The sequence below is a fragment of the Mirounga angustirostris genome, unplaced genomic scaffold, assembly GCF_029215605.1.
Source record: "Mirounga angustirostris isolate CCGP_5_RB_7025 unplaced genomic scaffold, mMirAng1.0.hap1 SCAF_5, whole genome shotgun sequence".
Lineage (NCBI taxonomy): Eukaryota > Metazoa > Chordata > Mammalia > Carnivora > Phocidae > Mirounga > Mirounga angustirostris.
Window position 1 is genome coordinate 3,354,528 of NW_026991713.1, and position 16,850 is coordinate 3,371,377.

Below are 16,850 nucleotides of genomic sequence, written 5' to 3' on the forward strand. Positions count from 1 at the left end.
GCAGAGTGGTGGCCGGAGGCCTCGCCCGGCCTGCTGCCCCTCCTTACTCCTCCTCGGGCTAAGCCCCCTGAGTCCTGCCAAATGGGCTCCTGTGGTCTCTTCTCTCGCCCCTCCGGGGGTCCTCCCTGACCCCCAGGCAGTGCCGGCTGCTCTGTCCCACAGCCCCCACCTCTGTCATCCCTCCCGCCTGGCCTGGTCCCCCTCCCACCATGCGCTCCATTCATCAGGCCCTGCTGCCCGGCGCCCGGCACAGAGCAGGTCCTCATCAACCAGGTGAGAAGACAGACGGGGCTCCCAGCACCCACACAGAGACCAGACGCAGGCTGGGCGGGTGGGCTGGAGCCCCCCCTGGCCCCTCGGCGGGAGCTCACCCAAGAGCAAGGAAACAAGACCAGCTCCTCTCAGAGCCAGACCCCGCTGCATGGGAAAGAGCACAGTGACGGTGCAGACAGGATGGTGGGCATGGCACTCCCACCCAACTGTGCGCCCACTCCAAGCAACGGTCCTCGTCGGTGCCCAACTCACCCGCTGTCCTTCCCACCATCCTGCCCCACTTTCCTCAGCAGGGACAGCTGCTGTGCCAGTCTCCTTCCGAGCCTGCCCAGCTGTCTGCTCCCCTTTTCAGAAACCCCCCCCCAACCCGTGGCTGCGCTCGGACCTCCCCAGCCCAGGGACCCCAGTGCCGACCCCTGCCCAGCCCCTCGGGCCTACAGACCGTGTGCAGGCCCCCAACTTAGGGGCACTTTCTCTGCCTCCCAGCCTCCCGCCTGGCTCTGAAGCCTCCAGCGGAAGCCCTTCCCCCTGCCAACAGGACCCACACGTGCCGCAGACAGACCCCACACGGAAACGGAAGCCGACACACAGCCTTGCTTCTCTCCTTTCCAGAAAGGAAACTGGTCTCAGGGCACGGCTGCTGTTCCACAGAGCCGCGTGCAGACCTGTGCTCTCCTTTCAAGGGCTACCCCCTGCTCAGGTGTGAGTTCAGAGGTGGGGAGAAGCCAGGCCCCACCAGGATCGTAGTCCAAGACGCATCCAAAGAGTCTGCTCGCAGTCTTTCTCCTCATGCTGCTGAGGCCAGACCTCTGGGGCGTGTTCAAAGTCAGCCCCGCTTTCACATTTCAAAGGGATGCCAAGTCTGTGCCCATCCCCGTGGGGCTGGCTGACCGGGCACAGCCAGCCCCCCCCCGCCACATTCTCCTCCTTCCCTCTCCCTGCAGGCCACAGGCCTTCTCGGAGATATGCCGCCCTGTGAACCCCTGCAGCCTGAGCTCTGACAGCACGCCAGGGCCCCGCAGAGTGAGAGGGACTGGACACGCATGCTGCGTCCAGGCCCATAAAGCTGCTTCCCACGGCCAGGATAACAACTGTGACCCCGCCCTGCGCGCACACCGGAATGGAACTATTACGGAAATGGATGGCAAATGGGGAGCCCATGTCCCACCGCAGGATAGGAATTTATTGATCAGCGAGATGAGGAGGCCAGAAGGATCCACGTGGTAACGAGCAGACTATATCATCAGGATGAACTCACATTTCACTTAACACAGACACAGATGGTTACTCAGAGAAGTCGTCAGAGACGCAGGTAGCCCCACGGTTAGAATACTCGCTCCACCAGCTGACAGTGCGCCCAGCACCCGACCCCAGTACCCAACCCCAGGTCCTAACACCACGCTCCAGGAGGAGGAGCGGCCGACCGCAGCGCTGGGGCAGGAAGGTGAGCCCGGAGCCGCCGGCAGGGCCAGAGAGTGGGAAGCGCTCACCCCCCACCAGGATGGGGGCCAGAGCTGGAACAAGTCCTCCAACAGGATAGATAGCTCAAAACACAGAATCAGACAGGAATCCGTGCTGATATAGGAAAGACTGAATACATTAGTAAATGGGAAGAAGACAAGACTCCCACACAGAAGAATTGCAAATAAAGTAGAAACTCCGCCCTGGAGGAGCGGGGGCAGGACCCCCCTCAGCGTGGGCCGTGCACACGGACTCCCCTCAGAGGGCAGCGTGGACGGGGAGAGGGGGGCTTCGCGGTAGAGAAGCCGGACCGACGGGTCGCAGCCCCATGACCGCGGCTGACACCGTGGGGGTCAGTGAGGCTGACAGGGATGAGAGGGCGCTGCCCCTGTGGGCTTCCTCCCAACCCCGCGACCCCAGTCCAACCCCCGAGAAAACCATCCAAATTTCAACAGAGGAATTCCAGTTGTCTAAACAAACTCCAGCGTAGAGGGACCCTACCATATATCTAATACTTCTCCACACTGTCGGAGTCTTCAGAAACAAGCAAAGTCTGAGAAACCGTCCCAGCCCAGAGGAGCCTCCAGAGACGTGACAACTCATGTATACGAGCCCAGATGGGGTCCTGGGATAGAAAAAAGATTTTAGGTTAAAACTAAGGCTATCTGAGTAAACCTGGACTTGAGTTAATATAAGTGTGTCAACACCAGTTCACCAATTCTAACAATGTTTCACAAAAACAAGATACTAACAACAGAAGAACCTGCAGGACCAGTGAGTATGTAGAAATCTCTGCCTTATCTGTGCAATTTTTCTGTATATCTAACACTGATCTAAAACACACAGTCTATTAAAAAGCAAACAAACAGCATGCCACACAGTGGGAGGCGGGGCGGGGCCGGCGGGCCTCCTGGCTCGTGGCAGCTCGGGCCCAGCATGCCGACACCCACAGCCAGACCAGCCCTGCCCTGGAGGCGCTCCAGAGGACACAAACAGTGAAGTTTCAAAAGCAAGCGAGCGTACAATCATCATCAACGAACAGAAACAGTGGGGAAGTCAGGGAGAGAGCCTCATGGACGCACCCCCACCAAGCCCCCCACCTGCAACCATTCACCCCCAGACGCTGCCCCCAAAGAGGCCAGCAGAAAATGAAAGGCAAGGCCCCTGCCCTCTGGCAGCTCAGAAGGCAGGTGGGCAACCAGGCAAGCCCGGGCAGGGTGACCAGCACAAGGGCACGGAGGCCCACGAGGGCTAACCCCGTGGGAAGGGGAAAGCCAGGAAGGCTTCCTGGAGATGGTAGGTATGCAATGGCTCGAGGTCCCTGCACACAGTGCGTATGCCAGAGCGACCGAAGGGACTGCTATGAGCTCAGACCCTGGTGCCTGGAGAGGCAAGGTAAGCCCACGAAGCCTATAAGAAAGGTGGTCCAGGGCCCCGTGGTGCCAGGGAAGAGACCACACTTCAGAGAAAGCCCCCACAGCTACACACTGCCACACAGATGAAGCATCCTGCTCAGTGAGCAGAGCCCATGCAGGAGGCAGGGATGAGGAGGGACACAGGGTTTCTTTCTGGGGGGACGGAAATATTCTAAAATCTGATTGTGGTGACGGCTGCACAATTTTGTGAATATGCTAAAACTCCGTGAATTGCACACTTTCAACGGGCGGATCGTACGACATGTAAATTATGACTCAACAGATATTTTAAAAACAGCCGCCTCTCTGCCTGCCCGGCCCTGCCCCCCTCCCTGTGGAAGCCCTGCCTCCCCCAATCCCACAGCTCCCCCAGCCAGGCTCCCAGGAGCTGGAGCGCCCCCACCCCAGGGCAGAGCACGGCACCGCAGCCTGCCCGCAGCCTGCCCGGGCTGAGGGCAGGGACTCCATCCCTTCCTTCCTTTCCCGAAGTCTTACAGGCTTGGGAGCTCAAGCAGAGAGGGGCAGGAGAGGCACAGGAGGAGCGAGGTGGGGGAAGGAGTGGAGTGAAGGGGGCACTTCTCTAACCAGGGCTCAGAGGACGCCCTGGCCAGGGGGAAGGGAGCAGAGATGTGCCGGACACAGGGCTCTGCAGCCCTGCAGGCTCCGTGGGCAGAAGGGGGCGGAGAGGGAGGGAGCAGGGGAGGACGGGTGGGTCAGAACGGAGGCTGCACGCCTCTCTGTCCCAGGAGGGTGCTGGGGCACAGGATGGGCTCAGATGTGCCCCCCACCTGCACTCCATGTTGGCAGCACTGGGGAGGGCCTCCTGCCTCCTCGTGCCCTGTGCTCATCCCCAGACAGCCCCAAGCCCCTGCTGCCCACAGGGGGACGGGCTAGAAGCAGAGTGCTTTCCACTGAGAGTGGGGAACCTGACCAAGAGGGGGGAGCTGTTTCCCCCCACCTCTGGGGCCGTCAATGGTGCCCAGCACATTTGGTGTCTCCTACCCACAGCTTAACCTGGGTTTGGTGGCACAGAGGAGCTCTGGGTAGAGCCCCCTTCCCCATCCCTCATTCCGGAGGAACCGGTAAGAACTCACTGAGCGCAGGGCTTTATGGTTTCCAAGCACCCCCACTTCAGAGGGAAGCAATATGGCCCCCAGTGTCACGTATCTTTCTCCCCAGATCCGGACGGAGCCCTGAAAGAGCCAGACGCCCTGACTCCAACCACAGCCACTCACCACCAGTCCGTGCTGGGGATGGCGAGCACCTGCCCACGTGCTCCACCATCTTCCCCATACCCCCTCCTTCTTGGAGAAGCTGGCCAGACCTTTCCGTGGATGGCAGGGTGCTCTCAAACCTCTGGCTTCAGCATCCTACACCAAGACGCTTGTTTATAGGTGACCCAACTGAGGCCCAGAGAGGTTAAGCATCTTGTCCAAGAACACACAGCGGCAAGATCATGTTTTCTCCACCTAACCCGCCTGCTCCCAGTTAGGAACAGAGACCACTGGTTCAAGGCTGGCTCTGCCACTCGCCAGCTTGTGGCCTCAGGGACATTACTTACCTTCTCTGAGCTAGGGCTTCCTCATCTGTGCAATGGAGCTAATAATAGCCGCTACCTCCAGTTGTTACAAAGATCAATCATATAAAGTGCTTAGAAGGCTGTCAGGCCCAGGGTAAGGGACGCTCTCGCTATTGCCGCATGTTTAATAGCAGAAAGACTTCCTACCCCACGACTAAATTTACTGCTCACATCTCTCTCACGAACCCCCAGAAATGTAACTGAACTTTCTACGGGGTTATCGGAGAGGCGGTGAGGTCAAGAGCACAGCCTTAGGGGCCAAACAGCCCAAGTTCCAATCCCAGCCCTGCTACTTAACTAAATGGGGGCACAGGCCAGCCCGCCTCTCTGTGCCTCAGTTTCTCTCAGTGGGAAGTGGCACAATGCGTGGAGAACACCTGTCCCCCGTCTGACGCTACACTGAGTGACTTCCGTCACTATTACTAAAGTTTCTTTGAATGGCCGGTACTTCCTGTCTTCCAGTATAACCGCAGGGGACTCCGGTCCCAGGGCTCAAACAGGATCACAACCCGGTTAGAACTCAGATGCCCAACAATCCCAACAACAGCCCTCAGGAGGCGGCGGTCATCAGCGGAGGAGGAGGGGCCCAGAGTCTCCCCCAGCCCCTCCGTGCGGGCCACACGCAGACACCAAAGGCCGAAAGAACGCGGTTTTCTCTAATCAGGGAACCCTCCTCCTCTTGCTCCATCTCTGTAAGAAAAGTCAGAGCGACCTGCCTTCGAAGTTCTCAAGTTAACCGATTATGTTTCTTGACCTCGCCGGCTGACTCCAAACCCGGGGCAGGGCTGTGCCTTCAACGCGCGCTGTTCACTAAACGACCATCATCTTCAGGGACCCAGGCCTCCTCCCGAGCCCGCCCGCCACACCGGACTGTCGGGGACTTGAACTCTTACCCCCTCTGCGTGGGGTATTTTCGGGACTGTGCCCGGGATGAAGACTCAACCAGAGTCCCCACTGCCATGCCACCAAAAAAGCCACGGAAAAAAACTGGCCTGAACCCACAGCGGTGCCGAAGAGCCTCCGAGTCAGCTTCCAGTCCCCCCGCCTCAGGGGCCTTCCTCCAAGCGCCAGGGGAGTGGACACCTTCTCCTAGAGCAGCTTCCCACAGACAGCCCTGTCTGGGCTGAGCAAACAGAAGCCGCTCCCCAGCAAGGACATCTGTATTCCTCCTACTACTCACTTCCACAGCCCACGTCTCATCTCCCCCAATTCATTTCCAAATTCTTTAAGTGCAGGGATGTGCAGCTACAAAGCCCAACGCGGTCAGAGCTCCCACGGGGCAGCAAGCACGCATGGAAATGGGAGGACCCCGTCCTCCTGGCAACAGGTGCTGCAGCCGCAGGAAGGGAAGGAGGCGGAAGCTCAGAGACGGGGTCACCAGGCCACACGGCCGGCCACCAGTGGCTTCCTTCCTAGCCAGCACTAACAGCCAGCACGCTTTGCACTAACAGGTGCTCCAGAAACGCTCGTCAAGTCCTCACCACGGCCGCTAGGCAGGACCCCCGATCCTGACGCACAGAGAGCCAAACACCAGAGGTGAGGGGCCTGGGGGAATATGCCAGCGCCCCAATAGGGCCACCCCGGAAAGGGGCAGCTGGCTGGAGCCAGGCCACACCAGGATGGGAACCCCATCCCTCACACAGCCCGGGCAGCTCCAGCTTCCAGAGGGAAACACCCAAACCACAAAACAGGGAGAGCTGGAAGGGGTCCACGGGGGTACCGAAGGCACGACCACGGTCACACCACGGGTGCATCACAGGGGCCCCTCTGTCCTCCAATTACACGGATCCCATCAGGAGCGGCCTGGGTTTGGTGTTGGCGCCTCTGTCCCATCTGTAACATGGCTGTTACACAGGGAGGGTGGGCTGCGAGCTCGCGGCCGGCCCTGGCAACACAGTTCGCTGGGATCTAACAGCACTTTGTCTCATCGTGCCCGAACCACGATTCTATTCTGTTCTGTCGTAGAGCAAAAACGGTGATTCAGGAAAAACAGGCCTGATTCTGCTCCTCGTTTCCAGTTGGTGAAGGTGAGGCCTAGGGAGCACAGGGAGTGGAGGTCACCCAGAGCTGGCAACCACTGGTCTCCTGACACCCACTCCTGGCTGGACTCGACAGATAAGAGGAGGGCACGGAGGGGGGCCTTGCAGTCTAGTGGCCTGGGGAGAGACCAACCTGGTTCCTACTCCATGAGGGGTCCCTCGCCCACCTCCACAGAAGACACAGAATAAACAGGCTGCCAGGGCCAGAGCCAAGCAGACCACAAGTTTAAGACTTTCCCAACCAGTTTCCAGGAAATGCCTTTCCCGAGTGCAAACACACAGACATCACAAGGACAGGCCCTGCCCGTCCCCAGGCCGCTCCACTGGGACAGCCACACCCCACACCGCAACAGCCAGGGCAGCTGAGAGGGAAGAAGGGCAGAGGAGGTGTGGCACCCACCCTAAAGCCCTGAGGACCCCCTACCTCCCAGTCCCCAGGACCAAAGTGGCACCCCCACGGGCTGCCATAAAGTCCAACACTGTCCAGACTCTGGAGGTTCAAGGCCCCTGCCCCACGGTCACAAAGTGCTAAAGCAGGACCACCACCATGGCCAAGACAGGGAGAAGGCCAGCCAGGTCAGGCCCCCTACCTGGGCCAGGCAGAAGGTTTTTGAGGGTCTGCAGCAGGAAGGTGGGGCAGGTTTCCTTAGGTGCCTGATCCAAGGTGTCCCAGCGAACAACTGTGGGATGTGCTTTCATCCCAGCGCAGGGCAGGGCAAAGTGTCTCACCTAGCTGGAAGATGTGTCCTCAAATGTGCCCGGGGCACAAGTGGGGCAGTCAGGGAAACTGGCTGCCTGGGGGCAGAGGGCACCGCCAGCCTCACCAGGGTGTTCTGATCTCTGCCCCGGGCGTGCCTGGCCAGTGGGAGGCCTGCATCACCTCAGTTAATACTCTTACCAGCCCCCCTCTCCCTTTACTGGGGGGGAAACAGAGGCTCAACGCCTTCCTGTCCAAGGTCACAGAGCTGATGCACGACAGAAGCAAGACTCCAAAGTTCTCTCTCAACGAGTGCGTAGCCCTGCCCCTGCCCATCCTGCCAGGCCCAGACTTAAAACAACGCCCAGAGCTGGGTCACTATGGGGCCTGGGACCCAACAGCCACAATTTGCGTGTGTGGGAGAGGCTCAAAACTCTGTATTTCCTCCCCAACCTGCATAGGGAAGGCAAGAAGAGATTCCCATCCTGTAAAAGATCTCCCCCAAAATGAATTTTCCCTGCCTCTGGAAATTCAGGGCTGGCAACAACCCCAAGAGCAACCTGGCTTCAGGGGGTGGCGACGGAGGTCCCCAACATCTGGGGCCCACTGCTCCTCCTACCACAGAGCCAGCGTCGGGGCAGGGGCGCCCGCCCACCTGTCTCTGGCTCTCCTTCCTCCCCAGTTGTAGGCCTGGACAGGGGTGCTGGTTCTGCTCTGGGCAGGTGGGGACCCCAGGCTGGGGGCGGCCACACTCCACTCCACCTCCTGGCCTGCAGGCGGCCCTGGGTCCCCGCAGAGCCCCACTACTAGAAGTCACAGACAAAGGGAGAGCAGACGAAGCAGAAAAAGGGGTGCAGGGAGGGGGCGAGTGGCCACAACTTTTTGGCGGGGTCGTTTCTAGGGTCGCGGCTCCCTCCTCCTCTCCTGTGTCCCCACGGAGTGGGTTCCAGGACGACGTTCGCCGAGCCCCGGTCCCCACCGAGCTTCGGCGACCCCCGACTCGCCGACCAGCAGCACCCCAGCCCGGGCCCCGCGCCCCCGGAACGTCCTCCTCGCCCAGGCGGGTCGGGCGCCGGCGGCCGCGGGGCGCGCGCTGGAGGGCAGGGGGTGGCCGAGACGCGCGCTCCGGCCCCGCGCGGGACCTGGGGGCGTGTGTGCAGGGCGCGCCCGCGCGGGGCCCTTCTCGGAGGGCCGCTGGCTCCAGGCACGGGAACGAGCGTGGCCGAGCGCGCCGGGATCGCGTCCGTGGGTCCGCGAGGTCCGTGTGGGTGTCCGCGCGCGCGCCGCTTACCCTGCGCGGAGATCGGGGCCAACTCTCATTCACCCGCTGCCGCGGCGCCCCCTTCGCCAGCCGCCCGGCCGCGCTGCACCTGCCGCCCGCCCGGGAGCCCAGCGAGGCCGGGGAGCCCGGAGGAGGCGGCCCCGCGGGTGCGGGCCACGAGCGCGGAGGCGGAGGCGGAGGCGGCGGCGGCGGCGGCGGCGCCAGGTCGCGCGCTCGCGTCCCGCTGCGCGGAGTCTGCGCGCCCCAGGCCCGGCCTGCGCAGCCGCCGCCCCGCCCCGCGCCCCGCCCCGCACGCCGCCCCGCCCCGCGCCTGGCCCCGCCCCGCGCCGCGCGCCGCCCCGCCCCGCGCCTGGCCCCGCCCCGCGCCGCGCGCCGCCCCGCCCTCCCGGCGCCCGCGGGGGGCGCGCCTGGCCCGGCGGGGCCGCGCGCGCGCGCACGCTCGGTCGCGCGGCGCCACCTTTGTTTGGGTGGCCCACGTGCGTCCCCGCCACCTGCACCCACGCGCACGCGCAGCGGCTCCTCCGCGCGGAGGCCCGCCAGGCGTTCCCGCGCTGCCGTCACGGCGAAAGTCTCGGGTACAGCCACGCACAGGCACGCACGCTGCTGTCACCTCGCCGGCCCGCACGCCGGACAGCCAGGGGACGCGCCAGACCGCAGTGGTTCCGAGATGGTGACGGTGCTGCCGGTGGCGACCCGCATCCCATAGGGATACGCCTTTTCCGTGACCGCCACTGCTTGCCCACGGTGGGGGGCGGGGGGGTACGCACCCCCTCTGGACTCCCAGCACCTGGCAGGGGCTCCCCCTATGCCCAGCCGTGCTGCCTAGCCTCAGGATCTGGGCCTCTGGGCTCGCCCCCACTTTCTCCTTGTCATTGAAGGGAGCCGGCCACCTCCTCTCCACACTACAGTGGGCACCATACAATGGGGCAGGGCAGCAGAAGAGGGGTCCCACTCCAAGCGCTCCTGCCCCTGGGTCTGGGACACCCCCCCCCCCACCAAGCGCTCCTGCCCCCAGGTCCTCCAGGACCAGGACGGTGCTGAATGGACAGATAGAGGAAAATACCCCTCAGACCCCAGGCCCTTACCCTGGGTTGGGGGTACCCACTATCGGCTCCCCACCCGGGTCTGACCAGGACAAGGCTACCGGAGGTCGGGCTGGGAGGGTAGGGGGAACCCAGAGAATATAGAAGGCCTGAAGGCTGTCACCCAGCCGCCTCGGCATCCACTGCCCAGCTGGATCCTCTGGGCTCGGCCCTGCCTGTCCCATCTGCTGTCTGCCAAGTGTGTTCCCGGCCCACTCTCCCTGCTCTGCAGAGTCCTACAACCGTGGGAGTCCCACAGGCGCCTCCCACTCAACAAATCCAGAACTGAACTCTCCTCTACCCTCCCGCCCCAACCCACCCCCAGCCTCCCCGCCATCTGGGAAAGTCCTATCCATTCCTCCATCTGGGAAAGTCCTATCCATTCCTTCAGGGGCCGTAGGTCCCTGAAGCACTCCCTGGGGCAAGATTTGGGGCCCCCTTTTTTGTCCTTCCCCAGCGTTCCCTGCCTAGGGAGGCAGCCCTGATGGGCCAGGGGCAGAGGCAAGCATTCAGGTGAGCTCCTAGCAGGAGATGGTTCCTCTCTGTGACTCAGTCTCCTTTCTGCACAATAGGGAACCAAATGACTTCGGAGTAAGGGAGCTAAAATAACCTGCACAGCCCAGCTCCGAAGCCCCCAGCTCCACAGTGCACCCCTTGACCAGCCTGGCCCAAAACAACCCTGGCCTCCTGTGTACCCAGAGCGCCCAGGAGTCCCCACCCAGTACCTGCCACCCCCTGCCTCCATCACTGTGATTGTTTGCATTGTTATTGGTTATGTTCTTGCCTCCCTGAACTCGCCCCAAGGCCCAGCAGGGGAAAGACCCAGATTATTTATGTGTGAGTCACTCCTCCCACTCGCCCCCACCCGCCCTCACCTCAGGACCTTGGCCAGGCTAAGTATAGTTGTCAGGACCTTTTTGTTCACAAATGACAGAAATCCACCTCCAATTAGCCCAAAAGGGCACCTATTTGCTCATGAAAGTGGCAAGCACAGCTATGCGTGACAGCTCGCCCCCCTAGCATGGCACAGAGCAGGTGCCCAAAGAATGTGTTTTGAAGGCGTGGCCAGGGTTAGGGGGAGCAGGCAGGAGCTGGAGGGAACCTGGGGAGAAGGAAGGGGTTGAACCAGACCGCTGGGTCTGCCCCAGGATCCCTCATGTTCAGTGCACCCGACAGACATCTGCTGGGGGCCCGTCTGCACCTGCAGCTGCTAGGGAGGCCACAACGGTGGACAAGGCCAGATGTGGTCCCACCTGGTGGACGGGCACAGACCGGATACCCCTCAAAGCAGGTGCTTGATGTGACAGGCACCTCAGAGCTATCCTATCACCTCATTTACAAACGGGGACTGCTCCAGGCTCACCTGTGTCCGTCCCCCAAATTAATAGGCTGAAGCCTTAACCCCCAGTACCTCAGAATATGACAGTGTTTGGAGACAGGGCCTTTATCAAGGTGATTATGTTAAAATGAGCTCCTTAGGATGGGCCCTAACCCAGTCTGGCTGGGGGCCTTACAAGAAGAGGAGGTCAGGACACAGACCCACACAGAGGGACGACCGTGTGAGGACGGGGGAGAGGACAGCCATCTGCATGCCCAGGACAGAGGCTCGGAAGGAACCAGCCCACCTTGTTCTCAGATTTTTAGCCTCTGGAACTGTGCGGAAATAAATCTCTGTTGTCCCAGCCTCCCCTCCTTCCCAGTCTGTGGTATTTACGCTGAGCCAAGTCCCACAAGGACCAGGCTCAGAGCAGCCTCCTGGCCCCTCGGGGCCACATCGCAGGTGGTTGGCGAGGCCACCACTAGCTCCCTACCCCTCTGCTCAAATGAGTGGGCATTGCCAAATTCTGAGCTGTGTTGGCAGCTCTGAGAAGGCGGCCTGGAGTTCCCCCCCAACCTGGAGCCAGCTGAGCCCCCAGAATTGGTCTCCTGACCTCAGAGCCCCAAAGAGCATCCAGGGGGCAAGATGGCTGGACTCAAGGGAACCCCTGGGTGACAAGCAAAAGCAGGGGATGTTGGTGGCCAAGCAAAGGCATGCAGAAAGAAGTCAGGGGGAGGCCTGGGCAACTTGCCTCAGACCCCGTCGTGCCCTTCCCCCCACTCCCCTGGGCCCTCAGCACCCCCAGAGCACCCTCCCCGAATCCCTCCATCCTCAGGCCTTCTCCCACCCTTCCCTCCTCCCCGTGCTCTGTGCCTGGCAGCACTTTCCCGTGGGGCTGGCCAGACACCCCTCGCCCCTGGGCCCGCAGGTGGGGCCCCGAGTCCTCACTTCAGAGCCACCTCACCCCACCCCGACCTCCACACCAAGGCAGGTGGGACCCATACACTCCCTGCCAGGCCCACCTGCCCCCATGGCCACCCGGCTTCTCTGACCCAAAGTCCTAGCGCCTACCTCCTTGCTGGGCCACCTGCGGGCACAACCCCCCCCCCCCCCCCCCGCCAAGGCCTCTTCTTCAGGGCTGTGCTCAAGTGCCGCCTCCTCTCTGAGGCCCACCCTGACTACCTCTCCTTTTCTTTTCCTCCCGGCACCAAGGACTTCGTCATACACGCCAAGGGACGCTCTTGGTCAGCCAGCCGGGAGCCTTGCCTCCCCCCATCCATCTCAGCACCAAGACCAGCACGTGGCCTCTGCCTCTGAGACCGTCTGTCTTGTCAACCTGTGTTCTGCCTGAGGACAGGGACCACGGCTGACCCCCTCCAGCCTCCCAGCCTAGGGCCTGGCCCACAGCAGGGCTGTAGTATCCCTCTCTGCCAGCCCGGGGGTGGTGGTTCTTCTCTGGCCATCTTCCCTCTCATACTCCCGTAGATGGGCTCTTCTCAGGCACACCCATGTTCAAGTGCCCTGTCTTTTAGGAAGCCCTCCCTGCCTGCTCCTTTTCTCAGAGCTCCTACAGGGCCACTCTGTCCATCCCGGACTCTTCTAAGAGCCAGCCTGCCGAGAGGTCCCTCCCAGCCAGAGCCCCCTGCCATTGGGGTCTCCTCATTCACCCCAGCCCTGGGCCAGAGCCCCTCTGTTCCCTTCCTCCCGGCCACCCTCCCCCCAGATACCTGACCCTTTGGCCTTGGATACCAGTATCAGAGCTGCTGCCCCACCTTGGACTCTGAGCACTGACTCCGGCCCTCAAACATCTCTCTTGGGCTCTCTCCCCACCAGCTGCTGGTTCTGACCTGTGGCCCCAGCCCCGTGAGACCGTGAGGGCCCTGCCCAGAGAAGGTTGGGACCACCCTCCACGTGCTCTTGGCTCTGTGTCCTTGGACACACCACCTAACCCTCTGAGCCTCAGTTTCCTCATCTGTAAAGGGAAGAGTAAGATGCCCACCACCAGGCTGTGGCCACCACTGGAGAGGCAAGAGGCAGCCTGTAGGGGAGGCCAAGGGTGGGCAAGGCCTCCGAGGAAGGGTCTGCAACAGGATATACGGTGCCTGCCTGCCGGTGATGAGGGGGATGAAGGTCTGATGGTTCCACGTGTCCTATGGGAGTCGACACACGTTTATACTTCAGTACGTGGGAGAGCCTTGCACACAGTACGCACTCAGCAGATGTGGTATGGATGAGTAGTCAGATGACCCCCAGAAACTGTCTTTACATATTTCCTTGACTTTAAAATGCTGTTGAGGGGCACCCGGGTGGCTCAGTCGGTTAAGCGTCTGCCTTCGGCTCAGGTCATGGTCCCAGGGTCCTGGGATTGAGCCCCGCATCGGGCTCCCTGCTCAGCGGAGAGCCTGCTTCTCCCTCTCCCACTCCCCCTGCTTGTGTTCCCTCTCTCTCTCCCAAATAAATAAATAAAATCTTAAAAAAAAATAAAATGCTGTTGCGTAAGATGCACCATCAACTTAATAACAGCTTTTCGGGAAAAAATGGACCACCCACCGCTGTATCAGACACGCTCCTCTGTTACGAGCTGCATCAGCGTCTCAGCAAGGTGAGGATGGGAACAAATGAGCGTCTCTGAGTGGAATTAGCACAGAGCTAAATGCAAGGTGTGAAGGGCTTTCCTCGCCTTGTGTCCCTGGGGAGATTGTCTCCTCTGCAGAGGGAGGGCCCTGAATACACGGCTCCTTAGCAGGGCTTAGCCAGGCCCTGGGGAGGCGACAGAGCACAGACACCCCACCCCCACCCCCCAGCCGCTGGCCTGGGACAGACACAGGGGCTTGCTGCACAAACTTGGGTTCTAGCTTCTGAGACTAACGGAGCTGCCACCTCGTGGCAGCAGGCGGCAGTGCAGGGGCCGGGCGCCTCGCCCCCTGGGCCGGCCCTGGAGGTCCGCCCAGCCCCCGCCCTGCCCAGTCCTCGCCCAGAGGCCCTGCGTGGGCAGGGTCTCCCTCCTTAGCGGCCCCGCCTTCTGCCTCCTTGTGGAAGAAGCCAACCTGGATCCGGACTCTGTCTTACCAGCTGTGGGACCCCGGCAAGCCCCTCCCCACTCTGTGTGCCTCAGTTTCCCTACCTTTCAGGGTGGTGGTTAGGCCTCCTTCCTTCTCACCGCCCACCTACTCCGCAGCAGTGCGGAGGCCGGCGTTTGTCAGACCTGACCCTCACAGACCTTCTCTGGGGAGGAAGACCTCCCGCCCAGGTGGTCAGTGGGGCTAGGATCTGCCACAGCCTGGGGGCTGGGGGCTTCGTGGAGGAGGAACTTTCAGGCCTCCCTGAGGGAAGGCAGGCCTGGCAGAGGCCAGAGGGAGGAGGTGGTGGAGGGCTGACAGCCCCCTCTGTCCTTGGGTCCATGGAGCTGAGCAGGCATGGTGGGTGGGTGGGAGCCTGGGGGCTGGTGAGCCGAGCTGGCCAGTGCAGGGAGGGACTGTAAAGGGTAGACTGGAGGAGAGTGACGGTCGGACCCTACCCAAGTTTGTTATAAGAACAAGAGAGTAAGGCAGAGAGTTATGACCCTATGGACCAGCTCTGTCCGATAGAACTTTCTAGAATGACGGAAATACTGTATATTTGCACAGTCCAGTAGTTACGGAGCACTTGAAATGTGGCTAGTGGCCCTACGGGTGTGGGACAGCACTGTGTGGAATATGACAGTGTGTCAGAAAGATGTGCCCGCAAAGCAGATGAAAACTGGAGCCTCGCACTTCCGATCAAGGCCAGGTCATTACGAAAATGATAGAAATCACAAAAGAACGACATCATTCAGAGTTAGGAAAACTCAGAAAATCCATGATTAGAGAGGAAAAGAACGGTTGAGCGTGAAGTGTGTGGAGAATAATTCGAAAAAAATGAGAAAGTAAATTCCAGGAACGAAGACAAAACTGTCAGGGAATAAACACAACCAGCAGGAGGTGAAAAGTAGGCAACTTTTTCAAAACACAAAGTAACGAGAGAAAGAGAGAGAGATTAGGGATTAGAGGAAAGTGAGCATGGAAGGCAGGCAGGAAAGATCCAGCACAGGACTGATGATAGCGTTTCTGACCAGAAAGCCAGATCAGCGGGCCAGAGCGAACACTGAAACTGTAATTCAAGAAGGCATTCCTGAAATTTAAAACAAATGAACAGCTGTGAAATTACATATTGGAAGAACATACCCCACGCTAGGAAAATGGGCCTGGAATGACTAACTCTGAGATGCGGGTGAGTGAAGCCACTGAATTTTAAAGAAAAAGAAGATAAAATCCTTTGGACACCCAGGTGAGAAAGTTCCTGTCACAAGGAAAAATAGCAGATCGCCACAGACTGCTGATGGCCGTGCTCTGTGCCAGAAGGCGTGGTTCCCAGATCCAAGGAAAGAAAATGTGCGCCCGGAATATTGTGTCCAGTCAAAACGGCCCTTGGTGTTAAGGCTGCAGAGAAAGTGCTCTTGTTGAGGATTATTGCTTTGACGAGACTTTACTGAAGTGATCTACTAGAGAACGAGCATCGGAAAGTGGAAATGGAGAGACAGCAAGATAAGGGTTGATGATGAGCACTGAGTATGTTTTATCTTCAGAGTTAAACATAACTGGGATGGTTCCTGGGGAGGAGCAGGGTGAGGGTATGAAAGGTAGGGTCAGCTTCCCGCTTACCTTGCAGGTGTTAACTGGATGTAAAAATATGATTTTGAATCAGATTATGGAGAAAAGGGAGAAAAGAGAAGGATCAAACGTCACCAACTAATTTCATTATTGTCTTCTGGGAGACCAACAGATAATTGAAGAAGGAGGAAGGGGGGAGGGAGGGAAGAAGAAAGGGGAGGGAGGGAGGGAGAGAAGGAAGAGGGGAGGGAGAGAAGGAGGGGGGAGGGAGAGATGGGAGGAGGAGGGAGAGAAGGAAGGAGGGAGGAAGAGAAGGAAGAGGGGAGGGAGAGAAGGAATGGGAGGGAGAGAAGGAAGGAGAGGGAGAGAAGGAAGGAGGGAAGGAGAGAAGGAAGGAGGGGGAAGGAAGGGGGAGGGAGAGAAGGAAGAGAGGGCGAGAAGGAAGGAGAGAGGGAGAGAAGGAAGGGGGAGGGAGGGAAGGAAGGGGGAAGGAGAGAAGGAAGTGGGGAGGGAGAGGAGGAAGGAGGGGGAAGGAAGTGGGGAGGGAGAGGAGGAAGGAGGGGGAAGGAAGGGGGAGGGAGAGAAGGAAGAGAGGGCGAGAAGGAAGGAGAGAGGGAGAGAAGGAAGGAGGGAGGGAGGGAAGGAAGGAAGGAGAGAAGTAGGGAGGGAGGGAAAAAGAAAAGGAAGAAAGGCAGGCAGACAATGGACCAAGGATATTATATAAAGGTTTAAACATAAAGTAATTACATATATAAAGCATAATAAAAAGAGTAAGTAAAAAAGGCTACCTGGGGAAAGACAATCATTTATCTAAAAAAGTGAGCTGTACAAACATTATTTTTCATATTCTTAAAAAATTAAAAAACAATTCAAAAAAATTTTTAAACAGTTACCTCAAAGAAGAGAGAAATAACAGGATACTTCTTTGAAAATACTTTGGCAGATCAATTGGAGAAATGATGATAAATTTTTAAAAATCCTAAAAACAAAAAATGAAATAAATGAACCTAAATTGTGTATTTAGATGGGGCAACATAACCATAAAGAGGAGAGGTATTCCAGGTAACCTTAAATAC

At 59.5% G+C, this 16,850-nt stretch overlaps 1 protein-coding gene across 2 annotated transcripts in view; it reads right to left on the reverse strand.

Moving 5' to 3' along the window:
* The window catches only part of GRAMD4 (GRAM domain containing 4), a 78,765-nt gene extending 69,792 nt beyond the window's left edge, over nt 1-8,973 (reverse strand). For both annotated transcript variants that reach the window (XM_064590480.1, XM_064590479.1), the window contains exon 1: nt 8,756-8,973. In XM_064590480.1, coding sequence (XP_064446550.1) covers nt 8,756-8,784 — 29 coding nt within the window. In that variant the 5' untranslated portion in view covers nt 8,785-8,973. The remainder of the gene's footprint in view (nt 1-8,755) is intronic.
* Between the last annotated feature and the right edge of the window lie 7,877 nt (nt 8,974-16,850).